The sequence below is a fragment of the Parasteatoda tepidariorum genome, chromosome 1, assembly GCF_982258835.1.
Source record: "Parasteatoda tepidariorum strain Cologne lab strain chromosome 1, Ptep-v5.0, whole genome shotgun sequence".
In the NCBI taxonomy this organism is placed as follows: Eukaryota; Metazoa; Arthropoda; class Arachnida; order Araneae; family Theridiidae; genus Parasteatoda; species Parasteatoda tepidariorum.
This window is the reverse complement of record NC_141755.1, coordinates 39,383,266-39,408,260: the sequence shown is the minus strand read 5'-3', so window position 1 is coordinate 39,408,260 and position 24,995 is coordinate 39,383,266. Positions and strand designations below refer to the sequence as shown.

At 29.7% G+C, this 24,995-nt stretch overlaps 1 protein-coding gene across 5 annotated transcripts in view; it reads right to left on the bottom strand.

Annotated features, from left to right (window-relative positions):
* Nucleotides 1-24,995, bottom strand: part of LOC107438242 (growth arrest-specific protein 2) — a 193,436-nt gene that overhangs the window by 39,373 nt on the left and 129,068 nt on the right. For 4 of the 5 annotated variants that reach the window (XM_071179981.2, XM_071179984.2, XM_016050469.4 and 1 more), the window contains one exon: nucleotides 17,054-17,353. In XM_071179981.2, the coding sequence (XP_071036082.1) occupies nucleotides 17,054-17,192 (139 nt within the window). In that variant the 5' untranslated portion in view covers nucleotides 17,193-17,353. Of the gene's footprint in view, nucleotides 1-17,053; nucleotides 17,354-18,725; nucleotides 18,843-24,995 lie in introns of all 5 variants that reach the window. The other variant, XM_071179982.2, reaches the window with a different exon arrangement.

The following is a 24,995-nucleotide window of genomic DNA, read 5'->3' as shown; positions in this document are numbered from 1 at the left end:
CTTTGGCGATTTTTTTTTTGAAAGGGAAATATTTAAAAATAAAACAGAACATACTGTCCTTTTCTTGGGATTAATTTTATTTTTCTCGCAATTTCTTTCAGGGTTAAAGAACAAAGGATTTTATATCATTTAAAAAAATAACCTAGTTGACAAGGGGTGGCTAAACACGAGTTTCACTTTTGGTCACGAAATACAAAATAAGAAAGCTTCTACCATGAATTGAAGAAGAATCCATTGTTTTGTCCTCGAAATTCAAAATTCGGTATGATCACTTGGCCGTATCGCCTAATCAGATTATAACGGCTATGGACGAGACCTTAATAACACTTTATGTAGCGGAACTACGTATAAGTAGCAAAGATATTAGTCTTCTTTTCTTTCTTTCGTTTCTTCTATAGCAAGTTATTCTGCTGAATGACGAGGAAGTCATCATCTAATGTGACTAACCAAGACGAATATCTTTCTTCGTTCTTTCCCCTCATAAAATCTTAATTAACTTCACATTCTATGGGCTGTTGGAATTATAGTCAATGCGGTCCTTGATATCGGGAATGTTTTTGAGTGGTCAGCTTCTTTTCAAATTAAATTATTTTCCAATCCAAATTAAGTTTATATAGATTACTTGAAATTATTAAAGAAGCTTTTCATAAAATAAAAATGTGGCATCTTTATTTCCTAAATTAATTTTAAATAAACTGAAAATACTAAGAAGAGCTTTTCTTTAAAAAAGAAAAAAAAATGGTAACAACTTTATAACCCAAATTGCATTAATTTATGCTTGAAAATATTAAAAAATCTTTTCTTAAAAAAATTGTGGCAACATTATTACCCAAATAGCATTAAATTAGAACTGAACTGAACTGTAGGATATCTGGGTGCCTGAGGTCACGTGCGGCCTTTTATCCATTCATCTTGATCTTGATCAATGTGGTGGTGGGATAGCAAATGGAGTAACACATTTAAAAGAGCCTTACAATAATAAAGTATCACCTGAGCTTTTTTTTCTTAATAAATAAATAAATAAACAAATAATGGTAGCTCTATTCTTAGCATAATTGTGGTCCTGAACCGAATAAGAAGGTGTAAGTTCAAGAATCAAAAATCTGAAATTTAGAAAAAATATAGAATGTCCAATTAAGATTGAACCACTAATAATATTTTTTTAATGATTTAACTTATTAAAATGGAAGAGTTCAAAAATATTCCAATATAAGATGAAAAATTCAATATCACTCTTCGAATTATATTAATATAACTTTATAATTAAAATTTAAATTTTTTTTTGGAGTTAAGCCTTCTTATTTAATTGCTTTTTAAAAACAGTATTGTGTAAGTACATTTTAGATGGATTTGATCGCTACCCCTATTAAAAAATTTAACAAATCGTAAACTCCCCCCCCCCCCTGTATACTTTGATTAAATTTTTTCCCTCGTAAACATAAACTTTTTCTGTAAAAGTTAATAATAGGGAATTATTATTATCCTTTTCTAAAAGAAGATTAACGTTTTTAATCAGCATTGCTTATACACCCTTTACGTCTATATCAGAAAAAAAAACTTAAACCCCGACGTTTTATGTGTTTACATAATATTTATTAATAAATGGAACCAATCTATTAAAATTGTATCATTGTTGGCATTTTTAAGATGGAACAACTACAAAATTTCGTTTTTTAAGTATAAGATTATTATTTTTGGGCTCTATGGTTACCATATATGGCAACGTTACTTTTAAAAAGTAACGAGTAAAACAAAAGTACAAGTATTTTTAAAAAAAGTAACGAGTAAAAAGTAAAAAGTTCTTATTTGAAAAAGTAACGAGTAAAAAGTACAAGTAAAAGTACAAGTACTAAACAAAAAAGTAACGATTTAAAAGTACATTTCTAGGAAATCGAAAATTCAAAGTAACCTAAAATTTTATTGAATAATATTCTTATGTTCTTCAAAGGTTTTGCAAAATTGGTTTTATTTATTTAATTATTTTTAATTTTGAAAGTTATGGATATTAATTTATTTTTAAATTCGGAGGAATATTATAATATAATTTTATGATATAATCGGATAATATAATTTTAAAATCAAGTATAATTTTAATATGAAACTTTTTTATGGATTTGCACGAAAAAGAAATTTTATCTATTGATTTTAATTTTTAGTTTATTATCTTTATTTATTTAAATTGCCATTGATTTAAAATTGTTTTACTCTATAGAAACGCGTTTTAAAAGCACAAACATAAACAAAGCAAACACGGGGTTTCAGATAGCTTTGTGATCTTTGAGCTAATAAAAAAAAATTGAATGTGCATCAGTATAAGTTGAAACAGAACAGTCTACAGTTTTATTTGTAACAATGGCTAATGCTGAAGTCATGCGAGAAAATCATTTTTCGAACATTTCTGCCAAACGGAAGAATTAAAATTTGTAAACGAATTTTAGTATCTGCGGCTAAATTAATACCTTCGAGTTTTCAAGAGTTAAAATAGTAATTATAATAGTTTTCAGTAGCACAAATAGTTCTTAGAGATTTGACTGGGCGTTGTTTGACAAGGTCGGGCATAAACATAATTTTAGTAAAAAATGTACTAGGTAAAAATGTATTTAGTAAAAAATGTATTAAGACAAAAATGTATTATTAGTGAGTCCAAAAAGAAAATTGAAAAACGTAATAAACAAAATCCAACATTTTTTTTTTAATTTAAAATGTATTAAACAAATGCATAAAACTCGAAAATGAATGAAAATAACTTCCAAATTAATATTTTTATTCATTTTGCAAAATAATTGCATTTTGACAGCATTTTTTTTTTTTTAATTTTTTTTTTCTTTTAGAAAGCTTACCGAGTTTTAGAAAAAAGTAACGATTTCATTCAACATTTCCGTTACAAATACTTGTACTTTTTCCCCAAAAAAGTAACGAAAGTACAAGTAAAAGTACTAAATTTAAAAAGTAACGAAGTACAAGTAAAAGTACGTACTTTTTATTTGTACCGGCGGTACAAGTAACGAAAGTAAAAGTACTGCCATATATGATGGTTACACACATACTATGGTTACATACATACATATTCCTCTTCACTCCGAATGGGAACATAGAGCTTCTTTCATAGTTTTCCATCCCAGTCTATTTGTACCACCCTTTTATTCATGGGAAGTCTGGCAGGCTGGATTCGTTCCTCCCGTTCTCATGAACGAGAGTCCAGTGCTCTGCCAACCAGGCAATTAAAAATATTGTTGAAGAAAGTACATTACCCTATCTAACACCGGAATCAAAATTGAAACATTCTAATTGTTGGCCAGTATGGATAACTCGCATATTGTAATTTTTACACATATATCTGATAATGTTTAAAAAAACATTCAGGAATTCCATGGTACTTCAACAGCTTCCATAGTATGGTTATTGATACCTTATTATCAATGCTAAGCGTGGGTATTGTTATTGATCACAAATTGTTTTCTTCGTACAAAAACATTTTGAATCAGTAACCTTACTTTTTTTAAGTCTGCATGAAGAAGGTAGACAGCAAAAAACCCTAAAGCTGGTATCTATATTTAACAAAAATTTGGTGTGGATAATATCATCAGAGAACAAAATACCAGCTAAGAAAAATCTCGCGTAGTATCAAATAATCTAATAGCATTCATTATGTAGTTTTTGTCGTCAAACCCATAATATCAGAGCTAACATAATATGCTATTATAAAAGACCTTCATTTTGAAATTGAGATGCTGTTATGTCATATTTAAGACAAAACCTTGAAACTTGTTTTGCCGTCGAGAGATACCACAATGAGGTTTCAAGTGATGATAGGTGCATCACTTGAAATGCTCTTTTTTAAATGTATTAGATTTAATTTTCAATGTAGATAGTTATTTGCTTTTAATTGAATATTGTGTCGATCAGATAACGTGATCATCATAAACAACGCGTTCAATTTTAAGGAATAAAAGAATGCTCATTAGATATTATTTGTTTCGATATTAAATAATGTTTGTTTATTATTGGTATTGTATGTTTATTTATTATTGTTTATAGTAAAAACACTATAATTTTTTTCTATACTTTTATTTAAGAGTTTTTAATGTTACGAATCAAATATGAATCATAATATTTATAGCATAGCTGCAACATGAACGAAAGAAATTTCAATGGATTTTATAGTTTCAAAAAATATTTATGCAAATAGTAAATAAAATATTCCACACGAAAACTCCCTTTTTGTTACGCTGTTTTGTTCTTAATTTTGAGTGATAAAAGATAAGAATCATAATATATTTAAAGCTTAGCTGCAGGCATGAACGAAAGAAATTGAAATTTCAATGAATTTTATAGTTTCCAAAAATGTTCATGCAAATAGTAAAAAAAAAATATTCCACGCGAGAACACTCTTTTTGTTATGCTGTTTTGTTCTTAATTTTGATTATAAAGGGTAAGAATCAGAATTTTTATAGCTTAGCTGCAACATGAACGAACGAAATTTCAATGGATTTTATAGTTTCAAGGAATGTTCATGCAAATAGTGAAATAGAATATTCCACACAAGAATACTCTTTTTGTTAAGCTTATTTGTTCATGATTTTGAATAATAAAAGATATAAATTTCATTTTGGATAGATATTACACAGTATTGAAAAACATATGGGTTATTTCATCATACTGATTTAATTTCTCTAGTAATAAAACTGCAGAAAAATGATGAGATTTAGTTTTTTTTTGTTCTTTTAATACAGTTAAAATAAATATTCTAGGATATAAACTAAAATTAAAAAAGGAAAATAAAATAAATGGCTAAATTAAGAAATACACTCGACGGGCTTTACTACATGCATATTTATGGAGTTATATGTAGCTAAATTTAATTGTTTAACATTTTAAATTCTATGAATTTTTTCTTTTGAGAAAATTAAAAGTCATATTGCATGCAATATACACTTTATAACAAAAAATCGACGCACCAAGAAGCAATCATCCGACTGCTTTGAAATTTCGTATGCATGAATGTTTTGAACAGATATGGCTGGAATGATGCCGACTGGGGACGTATAGTCTTTAGCGACGAATCCCGCTTCCAACTGTGTCCTGACGATCATCGAAGACGTGTTTGGAGACGTACAGGGTAGAGGGGGAATCAGTATTGCACGCCACACCGACCCTCAACAAGGCATTATGGTCTGGGGCGCCATTTCCTTTGACAGCCGGACCCTTTTGGTCGTCATTAGAGGTACATTTACTGCACAGCGGTACGTCGACGACATCCTAAGACCTATTTTGCTACCGTTCCTTTTGCAGCGCCCTGGACTGGTTTTTCAGCAGGAAAATGCCAGACCACATACGGCACGTGTTGCAATGAACTGTCTGCAAGCTTGTCAAACTCTTCCTTGGCCTGCCAGATTGCCAGATCTCTCTCCCATCGAGCATGTCTGGGATATGATGGGAAGGCGATTGCATCTGGCACGGAATGTTGATGACCTCGTTCGACAATTGAATAGAATTTGGCTGGAAATACCGCAAGAGACCATCCGGGAGCTTTATCGGTCTATGCCACGCCGTGTGGCAGCTTGTATCCAGGCTAGAGGCGGGTCAACACCTTATTGAACTTGTTACTGTGACTCTGCAATAAATTATTCAATTGTTCTGAAATCTGAATCATTTACTATTCTGTACATTGTCTTCCTATCCTCCAATTTTCGTCTTAATCGGACTACTCCTTGTTAGTGCGTCGATTTTTTTGTTATAGAGTGTATTAGGATTGCATTATTTTTTTTCGTGAAAGAAAACACTAGTTTCATAAGATTCAACTAATTGACCGTTAATATTCGCTAGTTTATATACAACTGGGGGAAAAAAAGCAGGACAAAAAGTTTAGGAAGAAATAAACGACAAATAACAGAAGATAAGCAATTGTAACTGTTCTAATTATTAATAATTAATCAGTAAGTAAACCAGCAATGGAACAAGACCCGAATTAACAATGGAACTCCAACAAAAATGAGCGATACAATGTATCGCTTTAGAATGTAACGCACGCAACCCTTATTTTTTTTTCATCAAACAGCTACGGTTCATTGCACAGGGTCTGAAAAGAAATTTCAAATTTGAGTTTTTTGTTCACGATCAAAATTAAAAATATTTTAAAAAGGTTGCGAAAAAAAAAAGAGTTTGCATTGTGGAAATTGAATATATCCTCTAACTTTTGACCCAATTTTCCTAAAGAATAATAACTTTTAACTATTAATGATCAGAAGTGGCATTTTTTATTACTAGCCTAGTTTTTGTTTATCATAAGAATAAATTACTACCACTAGGGGAGTTATCTACCTTATTAACAACGTAAATTCTACTTTTATAATGTTGGCAAGTTACACTGAAAACATTCTGGCAAAAAAACCGTAATGGCATTTCTAGCACGAAGAAGATAAAAAAAGAAAGAAAAAAAAACACCAACACTGGTAAAAAAAATCAAGATATAAGGTATTTAAACTATTTATTTATTAATTACGCCATCCACGTGGTACCGATTTACCGGAAATTCTGACTTTCAAAATTATTGTTCGTACTACCACACATTTTTAAAAAATTACAAAATTTAAAAGCAAATTTAACTAAATAAAGGGTTTTTAAGCCATGCTCTAAAGATCATGATAAAATTACCAAATTTTACCATATTTACCAAATTTTTATCACATATTATGAAATCATATTTTATCATTAATGTAACCAAAATTATTACCAAAGCGCTTCCTTACTCATTACCGTGCTTTTAAATATTTCCATAGAGTAAATTTTACACGAGTAAATTTTACCATATTTTGGTAGTTTTGGAAATTCTTTTTTTCACTGGGTAATTAAAATTTCCCTGTATTAGTTTCTTTCACATTTTGTTAGATGTATAATTTTTCATTAATTTTAATTTGTAATTTTAGATTAATGTTCGAAAACGTGCTCTTCCACATTTCATTTCGTTTAAAAAATTGATAATTCAAATTTTTGCAAAAAATAGAAAGGAAAATCACATGCTTTTTCGTTTTATTTTGAACTTGTATTAACGCGTCAATAATATCGAAAAATAAATCATGAGTATAAAGACGAAAATTAAATCATTAAATTCAGTGATTTGTCTGTTAATTCACGAAAAAAGTTTGCTCTTTCTGCAATTCTAACACAGATTCCGCTAATAGCTCAACTTTACCATAGAAATGCAAAACATATCTATAAAAAAAATATAAATACGCAATGTTCTCAAGATTATAATCATTAATGTACGATTGATAATGTCATTAGTTGTTCACTGTAATTTAAGTAAAAAATAAATGAATAATAATGACATATTCATCTTACTGATATTGATCATAAATTTTTCATGCATATTGAAATGAAGTTTAACATCCAATTGTGATAGATGATGTTTGAAAATAATATACCTAATCATAATTTCCTGATGAATATTAATTCTGAAACGAAAAGCAATGAGGCATGTATAGGAAACAGTTGAGTTATTGACAATTGCTTTTTTCTGTCAACTGTCAGCAGAATTGCTCGCCTTTTGTTCAAGAAAGGTAAAAAAAGGATCAGAAATCTGAATACAAACACTGTGTTTGAAAAATATATTTGCTATGATGAACTGCACCGAGTTAAATTTGTGAATTTTTAGTGCACATCAATAATTTTGTCATTACATATAAATACAGGTTTTTATTAACCTACCACTGTAAAAGTGCAAGATTCACTATTTTTCTCCTTCAAAATAAATTGTGCAAGTTATTTACCTTTCAATTTTGGAAATCAGAAAAGAAATTTTGCATTTCTGTTTACCCAAACCACAATCCTTGGAAATAAATACCACGCATACATTTTCTGATCATCTGAACAAGTTCATAGCATTGATTTATCAGCGAGCTTACGCAACGGATTGGATTAAAAACGTAAAAACTATAATTAAAACCTTCACGTCTTGATGTCTCTTAGCTATTTTAATGCTGAACGAAGTATTTGTATGCGCATCAGAATTATAATCATGTCTAACAGAAGAAATATTTAAAGCACTTTTTTATGAAAATATCATAAGAAGACAGAAGTAATGATATTCATTTATGAAAACACCGAATTTTTGTGTGGTGACGTTCAAGATATTCTCGGTAGTTAACTCTGAAACGCAGCATATCGAGAGTTGTTTGAAAATGATCTCGCATTATGCAAAGCTCAACGCACATCCAGCAGCATGCAGCAACTTTATGTATGCCACGAAACTTAGAAGAGTTTTGAGTGAACAGATTTTACACGTTTCCCAAACATCTTCACATTCACGCACGTTGGTTACCTGCAAGCTTTGTGGAGAACTGAGGTTGTACTGCATGTTCAAAATTTCACTATTCTACGTTAATATGCAAAATTTCTTTATTGAGAGATTTGGCACTTTCACGTAGCATCTACCACGATCACATATATAAGTTTTCTGGAGCACCGAAACTGTTCTGTAGTGAGTGGGCTACTTAGAACATGCGTACGTGAATCTGAGAGATGCTACGCGTGAAAGCGGTAAAACTCTCCAATAGGGAAAATTATGTCATTTAAATTTTCTTTTCACAAAAAAAGTACTAGATCATACAAAAGATTTTATAAAATATGCTTTTCAGATCAACTAGAGAAGAAAAAAAGATTTTGGGTTTAGAAACTTCCGATTCTGTAATATAGTAAAACAAATCGTTTATAAATGTTGAGGAGCTAACGGAAGAGTTTCCATAGTGTGAAGAGTGCTCAAATCCTTTGAAATAGCGAAGGTGACATGAACCAGAAAGTAAACATTCGAATATCTATTTCTGGGTATTATATCAGATAAGGCACTCAATACCATTGTCATGGCCAAAAAGTAGGAGTTATAGGATTGAGAGTTATTTATTCAGGGATATCCCATTGGGATTCGGGTAGGTGTCGCTGCTGCCCCCGCTCGGACACGTCCTTCACGAATCAAGCATATGATCTTTCTTGATGGACGATTGCGCAATATCCTATACCCACATTCAACATTTTACTCAAACATTTCATTCATATTATGCTAATGATAGCGTCTTAAGAAAAGAAGTATCACGTCTTGATGATCAAGTTATTTATTTTGTTAATTATCCTTAAAAAAAAAAGGGGGAGGAATATAATTTCACAATAATCACAATGTAATGAAATGATAAGAATAGGAATTTAAACTTTTGATTAATAAAATTGATAGTCTGATTTAATTGGAATTTTTTTAAGAAATTCAGGCGAAGACGTTGTTATTTGAGAAATACATAATACCCAAACTTTGGAGTTTTCTCTACACGTCAAGTTTAAACTGTAACAACTGAACAAAGAAAGTTAAGTGAACTGAATAAAGAAAGTAAACTCAATAAAGAAAGTTAAGTTTAAACTATTAGAATTTGATTTGTGGAATAAAATAAGTGAATAAAGTTAAGTTTAAGCTGTTAGAATTTAATCTGCGGAGTAAAATAAGAGAATAAAGAAAAGTTATTTTTGAATCGAAAAAGATGTTCTGTAAATGGCGTTTTGACATCTCTCTTTGTTTTAAAGCTGATTTTTCTCAAATTCTCTATATGCATTCAAAAATAAATTGAAAAATCGATACAGGATTGCAAATTAATATAGTTTAAAAAATTATTATTTCTAATACGAATAAGGTCAGAAATTAGCGTTAGGATCATAACTAACTTCACACAGGGCCCACGGCTTCATGAAAGACAGAGGAATTAACTCGTTGGATTTTCATGAATCTTATCAATGTATGACTCTTATCAACGTTTTATCATTTCAAAAACAAAAAGTTGTTGATTAACTAGGGAAAATGTTTTTGAACGTTTTAAAATTATGATATATATAATTTTTATCTTAATTTATTTGTTATTTTATACTGTAATTTTTTATCATTAGTATACCAGCTGAGTGATATTTATGACTTTCAGTATAAACTGGCATTTTGAGTAATAGACTTTACAGCCACATTATAAATAGTTTAGCTCTTGCATTAAAAAAAAGAAATTAAAAAAAAAGAAGAAAAAAATATATATATAATTTTTTTTTTTAATTTTCACTTTATATTCGTAAAAAAGATTACTATAATTTTGTATCAAGACTGCATATGAAAATTTTTTTCGTTTTATCACGGTTACGTAAAAAGTTTCATTATGTAAAAAAAAGTGAAAAAAGAACTGTAAAGAGTGAAATAACAATACAAACAATTTTTAAATAAAAAAAAATCCTTATTTCAGAAATGTTGGCATTGTTATGCCCTTCGGTATCCTTCTAAAACTATTCTATATCTCTTTCTATATTCTATTCTATATTTTTATATTCTTTCTATATTTCTATATCCTTCTAAAACTATTCTATATCTCTTTCTATATTCTATTCTGTATCCTTACTTTAGACAAAAAACAAAACAAAAAAAAACTTTAAAGCTAAATTTTAGTTGACCCTGCTGTATACTAAGCAGATGTTACAGAGACTCAAAATCAAAGAAAAAACAATCTTCTCACGACTTGTTAAGATTAATAACATCATTAGAATCCACTGTTGGAGTCCATCAATTCGTGGTGCACATTGTCAAAAGAATGAATTGTTAAGTTCACATAATTTATCGGAACAATCTGAAATAAGCATTATTTGAAATTAGTATTCCCGATTAGTTTCGATTATTATTGTCTATGCTGTTAATGACCATGAAGTTTAACTAGCCCGCCCAATAATCTTTGCTTTCAATCCTGTTCCCACGTTGCCAAGACGCCAGAAAACATCAATGTCGCGAGAGAGAGGGAAAAAAAAGTAAGAAAAGAAACTCTTTACTTTCTGGTCTCAATGGGCAAAAAAATAAACAGAACGACGTAATTACAATTGTCGAAACACCGTGAAAACTAGACTTACGAGTAGTCGAAAACATATTTAATTTTATTTGGTTGAATTGATAATATAATGTCTGACTGAAAGGATGATTATGTGCGTGTGAAGAATATTGTGCTATGAGACTTTTCCAGCAGTCCAGAGATGAATAATAATAACTGCTATTTTTCTTCGTTGTTATTGCTTAGAGATCTATTATTATTTTTAAAAAAAATAGGAGCAGGGTGATTATTATTTATTAGAAATAGAATTTCATTCTAACATAAACGCCATTAAGATTTTGTTTATGAAATAGTGAAGCGTGGCAGGGTAGGTCGTTTTTCTTGAAGTTGAACAAGTAGTTTTATGTAACTAAATTCTGACATAACACTGGTGCTGGACAAAACCTAAACGAAGAGTCTAAGTAATTTGAATCCAAAGCATTTGTGGCGAACAAATTGACTTAATAATCTAATCCTTCCAGGCTTGATAAGCCCCTATGGAATAGTTATTCAGGAAAATTAAAACTATCAGGTTCATTACGTCAGATCAAATGAATAATTTAAATCAATGGATTGAAATAAATTTTTCTAATCAGATTTTCAGAAAAATTTTAAAATGCCAATCAAATTATCTATTTTATACCCAGTTCTGCGATCTAAAATTTTCAACAAGGTAATTATTACGTGAGCTTCAAGCTAACAATTAATTAATTTCTTTCATATACTAAAGGATTGATCATTGATAACAGTATTTTTGGGAAAGGTAGAGTTTTGCAAATATCTTAGAGGAAAGAAAGTGGTCCAAAATAGCTAATAAATTATTACAATATATATGGGCAGTTTAATTTAATGGCTTCAGTCGATTGCTGATTTATCAACGCTTATAAGTTAGGTCTAATGGACTTGAATAATCGAAACCAACCCCATTGTGGACTAAAACTGTTGATCCTTGATAACAATCATGGAGGGGGTGTCAGCTTTGTGAGCGGTATCTTAAAGGAAGGTATGAGGAAACTGGTCAAAATGGATCAAAAAGTAAAAACGATATAAATGGGCAGTTATATGTTCACAGCCTTGTGTTAAATTGCCCATGTTTAAAAACTAGGCATAATGGATTTGGATAACCGACACAAAGAAATTCCATTTTTTCCTTCATTGTCAAAAAACATAGTCCTATTGATTTACATAATGCTAAGTATAAACTCTGCTTCTATTAATTTACATTCAAAAGCTTATTTTTATTCACTTACTATTGAAAGAATAGAATTATTCATAAATAGAATCCTCTCGCTCAAGAGTGACAATTGAAGATAATGAATCTATTATTTAGAATTTGATCACTGGCAAGGAAGGACTATCAAATGGCGCTATTATTCTCATCAGTTGTTGGGGGAGGAAGAAGTCCTTGAACGGGTAGCTCTCGTTTCGAAAGATGCCATCCGTAAATCATAAATAAGATCGTTCGAGTTTCTAGGTGGCGAAGTGACCGTGACCTACCTACTTCATTTTTGGTAAAGGAGAGCATCGAATGAAGAAGTAGAGATAGTGAAAGTGGTGGGCACCAGAAGCTCACTTTCTAGATTTTTTTTCTTCTTGTTTATTCAAATAATGTTATCGTGTAATTGATTTTTTTTTTCTTCTCTCTTCTTCTGTTATACTATCTGCACTCTGTAGATTTATTTTCTAATTATTTTTTCAATACTTATGCTCTCTAAATGTGACAAAACTTAGACTACTGCACACACTTATGCTGTCTAAATCGATTTAAAAGTCGATGAAGTTAATTTGAAAATATTAAATATAAAGCGTGTGCAGCACAGTGTGTGCGACACTCTGTAGTTTTATTTTCTTATGATTTTTCCTATACTTATGCTGTCCAAATGTGACAAAACTCAGACGACTGCACATACTTTATAAATCGATTTAAAAGTCGATGAAGTTAATTTGAAAATATTAAATATAAAGTGTGTGCAGCACTCTGTAGTTTTATTTTCTAATTATTTTTCAATACTTATGCTGTCTAAATGTGACAAAACTTAGACGACTGCACACACTTTATGAATAGATTTAAAAGTCGATGAAGTTAATTTGAAAATATTAAATATGAAGTGTGTGCAGCACTCTGTAGTTTTATTTTCTAATTATTTTTTCAATACTTATGCTGTCTAAATGTGACAAAACTTAGACGACTGCACACACTTTATAAATGGATTTAAAAGTCGATGAAGTTAATTTGAAAATATTAAAAATAAAGTGTGTGCAGCACTCTGTAGTTGTATTTTCTAATTATTTTTCAATACTTCTGCTATCTAATTGTGACAAAACTTAGACGACTACACACACATTATAAATCGATTTAAAAGTCGACGAAGTTAATTTGAAAATTCCTAATAATTTTATTCTTGCTTTTCTCCGGTTCGTTTGAAAATTAAGTTTGATTTTACGTTCATTTTTTTTATCGTAGTCCTTCCACAGGTTAGAAGAAGACATGGCGAGCATTGGAAACCTACAACTATATTTAAATTATTTGTTTGTAATAATGTAAGCATTTTTAAAATATTAAAAGAAAAACATTACTAATTGCTCCAATTTCAAAATTTAATTAACTTGACTCTGAGATAATGACTAGAACTGATTTTTGGTGGCTTTAAATTCTAGCTGGTCTAGGCGTACACCCAGTTTGTCTTCCCTAAGCACGGCCTTGGAAGAAAGAAACGAATAAATTGGCAAAACTTATTACTATATCGAGAATGGGTATAATCAAAATTAATGTAAAATTTACTGTGTTTCTGGTTATTTGTAAAAGCTTTGTAATTTTGAATATTTTGGAAAAATATCCAATGAAATATAATTTTAAAATATGTAATAAGATTTAATAATTTTATCATACCATAGCTTATAGTATCAAAACCATTTATTCGGTTAAATTTACTTTTCAGCTTTGTATTTTTTGCTAAGTGTGGGGTAATAAGATCTATAATTTTGAAAACAAACATTTCTGGTTAACCGTTGCTATATGAACTGCTAAATTGCCAACTCAATGGTTAAAATACCAAATATTTTGGTTTTATTAGCCATTTTTTTTTAAACAAGAAATGTTATTAACATGCAGGACGGTAATTTTACTCGATTTTTTTTTTGTGTAGCAGCATATTCATTATTATTTATATATATTCATTAGGTGAGTTCTTTGAATAAACTTCCAGATCAACAATCATCTGTAATTCAAAATATAACGCGAATTTTGATCTTTTTGTAAGAAACACCGCCATTCAATGAATTAATGTTTTATACTAGAAACATGAAAGCATGAACATTTATTAGAGGAAAAAAAATTAAGCTGTTTGTTTAAACGGCAAAAAGTTTCATTCCGATTGAAAATCAAAAGGAAAATCTTAGGAAACCTTTAATCTAGACAGTTGATTAAACTTGCAAAAAACAGATAAGTTAATCGGGAATGATACGATCATGATAGGTACATTTTTTAAGCCCAAATCAAATTTCTTACGATCATGATAGGTACATTTTAAGCCAAAGCTAATATTTCACTTTTTCTCATTCATCTTTACTTCTACACAGTCTTCAAGATTGCCGGCATTGCTAGTTCTGACCAGTGATCGGAAGTATCGCTCTACAAGTAGTGAAACTACCGCAGTCGCTACTTTTTTTCGTAGTTCGTAGTGTAGCGTGTTGCAATCTTAAAAAAAGTAGTGTAGCGAGAAGTGCGATGCAAAAAAAGCAGTAGTTTGTAACGATTCCTGGCAACTACTTTTAAAAAAATTAAAAAAAGAAAAAACCCCAGATGTAACGCATTTTCGAATTTGATGGGTGCAAATCTCCACGGGTCCATCAATGGATGCAATAAAAATGATCCTGCATCTGCAACTGAGCGTTAACAGAAATTACATATTTAAAATAAAGCATAAGTAATATTTAAACTAGCCATTACGAAAATTAGATAGTTAATGACTTTGGGTTTCACTTTCACACTCGTAAAACATTAATGTTATTTCAAATGAAGGAAACATATTTTCGATGTACATAATTTCTCAGAGGACGTAAAAGAGCATTAAACAATTAAAAAATTGCAAGTATTTGACAATTTCGCATTTTTTAATATTCACTGTCAAAAAAAGCATAAGTTTAAAGTTAAATAAACAAATTAAAAAAAACATTTTTTTTTGGAATAACAAACTGGTTTATGTAAACACGAATAGATATTTCTTAATTATTCACTAATGTTTAAAGTTAGTCAATTTCTTAATCAAAACCATTTTAAACATATGTTTAAATTAAGTTCTCCAACAGAGTTCGTCTCTTCAAAGTAGTAAAGCAGTTACTACAATTTCAAAGCAGTTTGCAATCACTACATAAGAAAAAGTAGTTGTAGTTATAGTTAACTACATTTGTTACAAAGTAGTTGCAGCAAACTGCAAAAATAATGTCGTTTTTCCGACAACTGGTTCAGACGTTAAGTTTGCAGATTAAAAACTCTTTAACAATATTTGGAATTCGATTTATTTTCCCCTATATTAATTTGAAATTATTCCTTTACTTCTTAATTTTAAAATCTAGTCGTCTTCTTACAAGGCTATATCACAGAAATTAAAAACTAAAATTGAGATTCCTTTGATTGATAATAGAAAAAAAGTTGGAGAAAAACGAGATAACTCTTTATCTTTTTGCCTACCATACCGTTTCAGATTTTCAAATAAGCGTCCCGTTAATGTTAGATAATGAATAAGAACGATCAGCCTTAGGTGTGAATTCATAAGTCGTCTTCTTCCTCAAATGTAAATACAAAAAAAAAAGAAGAAAAAAAAAGTCATCTTCAGTTTCGGGTGGCTGCTCATTCTCAATCTATTCTATTTTTCACCGCGTGACTTGGTCAGATTATCTTTTTGGATACTATTAACTTAAGAACGGTGTTAATTCCTCTTCCGCGTTGATTACTCACTCATGTGTTCAGAAACAGTTCTTATGTATAAATAGGCTTAAAACTTCGCAAGTTTCCTTCATTAACATTTATTAACAAACACCATTCTATCCAAATTTATTTGCGGATTTTAGCAACAGAAATTCGACAAATGTTCGATAAATGCTAAATTGTCTCAAAACTCCGGTTTGGTGTAAGAGGTCCTTTTGGACCTTGCGCCTTTAAGCCTAACACTTAATTCAATTCATTAACATTAAACTAAGGGACATGTCTTTAAAGATGCTAGTTATGCTGAACTATGGAAATCAATGATAAATAAAATACACCCAATTAAAAAATATTTATCTACGGACTATTTGCATTCAATTAACTAGTAACTACCATTAAAAATTATCCAACGATTATAAACATTTATTTAAAATCTATCGCGCCTGTTGTTGTGAACAAGTTTTCCATAGAATGTGATTTTAGGATGAACAAGTTGGATTATTTATTTAACTATTTCAATTCAGTTCTTTTTATTCTAAGGGACCACCAATTCTTTGAAATGTATGATAAATTTAATACTTTTAATCTTATTAGAGTACGTCAATAATTTTTTGTACTTTTCGCTAACAGCAAAACTAGCAATAAACATCAGTTTTGCTGTTATATTGTGCAAGGAAAGAATGAGTGGTAAAACTGCTTTTAGTAAATATGCTCGCAGAACATACTGTAAGTATAACAACAGGTGAATATATTGTTGGCAGAACATGGCAATATGCCCGCTAACTAGAAACTACTTAGCATTATGTTCAATGTATGACATCAAAACATGTAGTATTAAGCAACAAAGAATTTATAAATATGATGAAGAAAATTCACGAACAAGCTATCAATTTATATAAAAATAAAAATCATGGGAATGACACACATAAATGCTTTAAATATATACTAGATAGTAGTATTGTATTGTACTCGTAGTAAATACAACACTTAGTAGTGTAGTATTTACTACAATAAATCAACAAATGTAAATACAACAAATAAAATGTAAAAACAACAAATTTTATTTGGATTCTAGTTTTATGTTAGCACGAATACCAGTTCGACTCACATTTCATTTAGGCTAACATAAGATAAATATAGATCAATCTAGCTTTATAAATTAATCTGTATTGAAATTTTATAAAAAAAAATTAAATTCACTGAATCAGACGACATTATTTCAATTGCCACCTCCAAATATATAACTATTAAATGCACTCACCTAATGTTTTGTTCAGCCAATCAGCCAAATCTTCTTTCAGAGGAATCAGATGCTGTTCCTGCTTCATAGCAATTTTCACTTGAAGAGCGTCAACTTCTTCTTGCGTCATACCTGAACACTTTCTATTCCAAGTTGCCATGAAAGTTAAGTTTAACGCGTTGACACAATGCTTTAAAGACGCAGCAAAATATTGCAGTACACACTATATGCGATTTACAAAACACAGGAATGCGTCGTCAGAATCCTCAATGAAGAACCATCATTCATTGGAAGCACCACATAAGACGTTAAAGTTAACATCTGGCAAAAGAAAGAAAAAATTCTGTTTACTTTATAACTCCTTAACCAAGCAGTAGTGATGCAGTTTCAACTATGTATATGTTATGTATGTAAGTTTATTAAGGACAAATTAAATACAGTGGTATCTGTTGACAACCTACTGGACAGGAAAAATCCAGTAGATCGTACAAATTAATATAAATTTCATGATAATGTAAAAATATATTCTACACATAGGGAAATTTAGGGATTTTTATAGTCATCGAAATAGAAAAACTGAAATATTTTCCAGTTAAGATTGACATTAAATAAATGTACTTAAAATATTATGTAAAATGTTTACTCGTAATTTTGAAAAGTAATAAGCATTTAATTCATCAAAGATAGTTAAAATATTTTTTAATTAATTAAAAGAAAGTAGTTCTGAATAAAAAATAAACTGAACATTTTAGAACGAAAAAAAAAAGTTACTAACTGATTTTTTTAAAAAAAAGCTTGCTTCATTACGTATTAGCAATACTTATTAAAGTATTCAATAAATTTAAATAATCTGTATAAATTAACCATTTATCATCTGAAGTGAGAATCAAATTGATGAACAATGATATAAAAACATTTATTTTTATCCATCTGTAAATACACGTGGTATAAAGATTCAAACATATAAGATTATCTTCCTAGTCCATCAGCAGTGTGGTCTGTCTCATTATAAAGAAGTGAATTTATTTTATATATACACAACCTCTCATTTTGTATGTAAACTGTTAAAATGATTTAAATTTGAAAGAAGTTTCTCACAGGTAGGAATGTAAAGAAACTGTAGTCACTTTGTTACGAAGTTTTCTAGCATACCACCATTTTTTAATATTGAGGTAAATTATATAAATTAAATATAGTTATCTAGCAAAAAACTATATGAAACTGATAAAATAACAATCGTTTGAAGGAATTAGTGCGAATATCAAGAATCTTAACCTCCCCCCCAGTAAAAACCCCTCACTCAAGTATACTAAATAAAACCCAGAGGGTATATTTTTTAGTTTTTCTTTATAAACATAATAAAATTCTGCCCATACATCAATTTTTATTACATTTTTATTTATTTCATATATTAATACATAATACTCAAATATATGTTACGGTGAAACACCGAAATCTGGAGAATGTCGACATTCACCGGTGAATGTCAACATTCACGTAGTCGCTTGGTGCATGTCCGAAATATTTGCTAAATACCCTTATTTCTGACTCTCACCGGTGAATGTCAACAATCACATAGTCGCTTTGGTGAATGTCCGAAATATTTGTTATATCCAATTTTATATTAATTTATTCGTTAATATTATTATATTTATTTGATATATTTATATTTATTCTATATTTTAATACTTACTGACGATAGATTAGAAGAAACATCAGTGTTTGGAGTATCGAGCAAATATATACAAGGCAATGGCACTTGACCTTAAAGAAAAATCAGTGTAGGGTATACCGGGCAGTGGCACTTAACCTTAAAAAAACATCAGTGTAGTGTTAAAATATCGAATAAATGTAATTATATCCACTAATAAATTCATATCAAATCGAATGTAATAAATATTTCGGACATTCACCAAAGCATATTTGTGATTGTCGACATACACCGGTGAGGGTCCGAATGTACAAGAATGTAATGAAATATTCGATCTTTCAACGACGTATTTGGTGTTTGTCGACATTCACCGGTGAAAGTGAACAACCACCGATTTCGGTCTTTCGCCGTGACATATACATAACCCTACATTCAAAACTAAATGCATTTAGATAAGTATGTATGTAACTTTGAATTCATATTATAATTTTTCTTGCTTCAACATTAAGAAAAATGATTTTTTTTTTAAAACAAGAATGAGTGCTTTTTTAATGTCATCTGTTTTAAACTGAACAGGTGCAAAGTACAAGCTGGAATTACTTTGTCTTTATTTTTCTCTCCTTAAAGAATAAGTTTTGAAATACGAATATATAAGTATATACGAATATATAGCATATACTATAAGTAATATAATAAAATATAAAAATAAAACTTTTAAATTATTTTCAAAATAATATTTTTGTCTTATAAAATAATCAAATGAATAGATAAGAATAAGTTGTTAGTAGTTATATTTTAATGCCACAAAAAAGGATTTAAGTATAAAAATTCTTAAAATTTAAACCATGATAAAATACTGAATAATATGGAATCAAGGTTAACTTATTTTTCAATATAAATTTTATTTAATGAAAGTTTACGTGATTGATTAATTACTTTATTCATATTATTATTTATCGAATTCGCAGCAAAACTAATTCGAAATACACAGTTTAAAGGGCAATTCAAAAAATGTGAAAATTGTTAAATGAACAGTAGTTATGTAGTAAAGTTGACTTGCAAGACTTGATTGATTAATTACTTTATTCATATTATTATTTATCGAATTCGCAGCAAAACTAATTCGAAATACACAGTTTAAAGGGCAATTCAAAAAATGTAAAAATTGTTAAATGAACAGTAGTTATGTAGTAAAGTTGGCTTGCAAGACTTACTTTATTTTAACAATAAATAAATAAATAAATAAAATATAACTTAAGTACTTAAAAAAATAAATAAAACAGAAAACAGCATATTTCTCTGACCTCAATAATATGCTTTTATTTCTAGACAAAGGAAGAATTAATTTAAAAGCCATTTATTAATACCAATATAAAAAGATGGTTTTATTTTATTTTTTTCAAATTTTGTTATGAATGCGTTCTTTTGAACTAAAATTGTTTTTTTTTTGAATTTAAAATTAAAATTTACACAAGAAATGTATTAAACTAGGTAATAACTTAAAAAACCAAATAAAACCCTAAAAAAAGCCCAAGAAAGCACAAAAAAAACCTAAAAAATCCACCCGAGATGGGTTTTTTTTTAAAAAAAAATACGGCTCTTTTTAAACCCTGGTGAATATATTATAAAAAATGTGCTTGTTTTTAAAGCAAAATCTTTTTGTAATGAAGCCGGTAAATTGATTTTAATGTGCATGAAAATATGTGTTGTTGGGATGTGCTAGCTTTTACAAAGATCGTATTCCTTTATTTCCACTGACATACACAAAAGATGTACAAAAAACATTTATAACAAGCAAAAGTCGTTTGGTTGCCTAGAAACCAGCCAGAGTTAGAATATTACAATTGCAAGAGTTGCCAGTCGTGTTAAAAGAATTATTTAAACTCACTCTCCATTGATTTCGCAACAGGATGCATGAAAAGAAGTGTGTTATACTACTTAAATTTTTTCTTTAACCATGTACCTTAAAAGAAAATTTTAACACGTAGCTAAGCGAATTTTTTCACACAACACGACTGAACAAACGAATGATGTAAGGCCAAGGACTTTGCAGATCGGATTCAATGAAGTTATAACATGGCTTAACGAAAATTCTCGCACAACACAACTGATCAAACAAATGATTTATTCAATTTCCCTATATAATTTTCCCGATTTCTGACTCCCTACTTAAAAAACCTGAAATAGAAAGTGCAAATTTTTCCGTATATACAAAAGAAACGGGCCAGTTTGAACTTATACCAATTTTCAACTTAAAATAAGAGACTCTGAAAAAGCTATTCATAAGATTTTTAAATTTTAAGTTCAATTTTACCTTACTAACCACTTTTTGGTTTAATTTATTCTAAACACCTGCAAAAATAATTTGATTTTAAATTTCTTTGCATAATTTACAGGCTAGATAAGTAAAAGACGAATAAATTTTGCAAGTTAGTAGAAACAAACCGTTCAATTTTATGCTCCCTCTTTCTTCTTCTTTTTTTTTTTATCTCTCTCATCTAATTGTGTTCATTCTTTTTTTAGAAGATCTCCCATTGCAGCCAAAATTCAATCAATTCAAACTTCAAAAGATCCCTCGCAAATTCCTCAGAACTTACCCCCTCCGCAAGATAGACCGTCGTAGTGGGGACAAGGTCATATTCGATCCAAATAGTGACGGTCACTATGGATACGGCCTTCCATCTCTTTTCTCGGGCTTCCCCATCCGTAATCAATAATAACGGGTGAGGGGAAAAACATGTTAGAGAAAAAGGTATGAAGTTGTTAGCGACATTGGAAGATAGCGATTTAAATAAAACCACTACACTATTGGTATGTCGATTTAATAATTAAGGAAGAATCATTTTTTGCGTTAAATTTGACGTCTATTGAGCTGAATTACTGCCCTAAATACTAAATAATATTTCGATCCAAAATACGCTTTTCATAACTTTTTTTTATTTAAACTTCTTTGAAGTAAATTAATTACTTTTCCAGTCGTATTGCTGGAATTTTGAGTGTGTTTCCTGATAATTACGCATGTTTTATGTGCTTATTTTCTTTTTCATAGTTTAGGGGCGTGCTTATAGGCATTTAGGTACTGGCTCTCATCGAAGTAAAAGATTAAATATACCATTTTAGCTTATACGTTGTACAAGACAAATTTGAAAGGGGATCAATGTTGTCGCCAAAAGTGGTTAATATTGTTTATAATCTTGTTAAAAACGAAGGTAACAAACGAATGCAGATTTTATTATTTGGAATATCATAAATTATGTCGAATGTTATCAGAAAAACATGAAAATGCTTTAATTTATATTATGAAACAACTTTCAGAACATATCGGTATTAGTGGAAGTTTAATATTCTATTAAAAGTTGTGAGCTAGAGTTGTATGAAAAGGTTAGTTTACACGCACTGCAAATGGTTTTAATTATCATCTAATAGTGAATTTTCAAATAAAAAAAAATCTTTTTTTTTCTTATAAGGAAAGATTAACACTTTGAGTTCAAACTATATAGAATAAATTTTATACCAAGTGGATTAAGCAGTCATAAAGTAAACCTAAGTATTACCTCTTTTACTACCTTTTAAGCAAACATGTAGCGTACCTGAAGAACATGGATTTCAAATTTAGGCTACAGTTGTAAAAAAATATCCTAAGCTTTAGCCTTTAAACTTTCCTTAATAGTCTTTACAAACACAGTTTGCAGCCAACCTAATGCTAAGATCAATAGGCAACGTCAAAAGAATATCTTCTCCACACAAAGATTTCTATTAACATTTTAGAAATACTTATTTGAAAATATTCCAAAACTTTATAATTTCTTGATCTTTTGATTTGTTTCTCATGTCTTTCATTTCACCGTTTTTCGAATTTCATCAGACCACCTAGTTAGTGATCGCTTTCTAGGTTGTACAATATCACGAAGATATTTTTCCAAGATTTTGTAAATCCAGCAATTGCCAATTTTTTGAATTGTTCGGGCAGTGCAATGTTATTTTAAAACCTTATTGGTTTTTTCTTTTACATCGAAGATTTTTGTTTGATACTACTTAGTTTCGTTTTTTATCTAGTAACGAGTAGACATCTTTCCATACTTCTTGATGTAATTCCATATCTTTGAATGGATTTATTACAGAGAGCATACAGACTCTTTGGACGTACTGTACTGGAATTAACCCTTTCGAGGCTGGTTTCAAACTTTTTAAAAAGAACGTTTTTCTTTTAACAGCAAATTTATTTTTCATTGATTAGTTATTAAATTCTATAGAATCCTGCTGCGTCGCATACATCTATAGAAAAGATGATGGTGATCCAATTGTTAAGAAGATAACTTTTGTAAAGCTTACTGTACTGGCTACCAAAAAGGGGAAGACCAAGTATCAGAAATTAAGTCCAATCTAGCCCATCTAAATCCAGCACTGTCAACGCTTATTTTGAAAATGGTGCTAAACGTCAGTATGGAGAAAAGCCACAGTTTTTTGAAAATGAAAGCGTTTGCTGTCTAATTTTTTAATATTCAAAAACTTAATCCTTTGCTGCATCACCTGGGCTCATAAAAATATGTAAAAACTGAGAATAAGGCAGTGATATTGATAATTTTCCCTTGCGTGAAAAAATGTAGCCAAATTGACGATTTTTAAAAAAAGTTTAGTATCTTTTGTACTATTTAAATTATTTATCTGTTCCAAAACCCTAATAATTCTTCACGCCAAGATTATATATCTAGTTTAAAGTCATCGCATTGCTTCAAGTATAAGGAACTTAAACTATGGCTTTTTTTCATTTTCCTTGGCGACAAAGCTTCGAAAATCAGCGTTAAAATCATGAGCATCAATAGATGGAGAAACCTAGAGTATGATCGAGCCAAATGTATAGTGGGACGACACTGATCTATCCTAGACTGTCGTGCTGATAGAAGAAGGATAATACAAATGAGTGTTTTTAAAGTTTAGACTCACTTCTTGCACCAGACTGGGGGACATTGATGTCCCACCAGCATCCGTCCGTAACAAATGATAATAAAATGACTAACTTTCTAAATCATTCAAATTAGGATTCAAAACAATTTAAAAATATATAAATCTCACTTATAGTAGGACAGTCACTTTATCTTAACTCTATCTCTGTTATTTTTTCTCATGGAATAATGTATGAATCTTCACAAAAATGTTATTTCTTCAAAGCTATGCAGCACAGTTTCTCAAGTGCTGCCAAACATCCATATAGAAGGAGAAAAAATCTAAAGACCGTAATATGTGATGATGCTATAACAATACCCTCTGTTATCAACCTTTTGGCATTCGCATAAATTTATAATATTACTTTTGCGACTGTGCCTTGCACCTAGTTTTTTTTAACTGTGACCGCGAGCCTGCCTGTGCCAGTTGCCCGGATAGACGGTCTCATTTGACTTCTGTTATAGGAACTAGGTGATATTTTTTTCAAGATCTGAGTTCCCTCTCTGCATATTTAGGAGATAAAGTTTGGGATTTATTTTGTCCAACAGTTTATTCAGAACATCTGATGGGACATATATGCCCAACCAGGTTCGAAAGGTTAAAAAGGAAAGGGCAAATAATAATAAGTGTACACCACTGTACTATACAGTTAGAATCACATATTAATGGGGCAATACTGATGCCCTAATTACAAAAGATGCTCTCACGATCAAAGACGGGGCACCGGCCTATGACTCGACGACGAGTTTTCAGTATATTCTCCAAATATGGTTATATTTAATGTTAAGAAATATTAATTATTATTTTTATAGTATTTGCTTATAACAAATAGCAAATAAATATTTTTCTTTGCTACTAGTAGCTTGTAAAATTTTTTCGCTATTTTGGAGTTTATCTTGGGAACGTTTCTTTGTTAACAAACGTAATATTGACAACTTAATGAGTTACTTTTTAGGTGAGGTAAATGAAGTACCTAAAAAGAATATTTAAAAAAAATACTTTAAATCAAGATATATTTTTTTAATATCACATTAAGGGTGTGGCAAAATTTTTCTGGGTGGAGACTCGGGTGATAGTTGTTTTTTTGCATGATATATTAAATAAATTGCATGACGATTATTCAGGGTTGTTTATATAAGAATAGCCAAAAAATAAAGGATCTTTTTAAGCATCAATAAAATATAAGTTTTTGTCTCAAGAGAGTTTGACAAGTAAATTGCGTGAGTGAAAGAAATTAAAGACATTAGTTTGATTTCAGTTATTTTAAGCCTTAGTAAATGCAGTATGAATAATGGATTCTACTACAGTAGTAATTAATTGAAAATGTTATATAAGAATTTAAAAAGTGACAGTATATTTTTTATGATA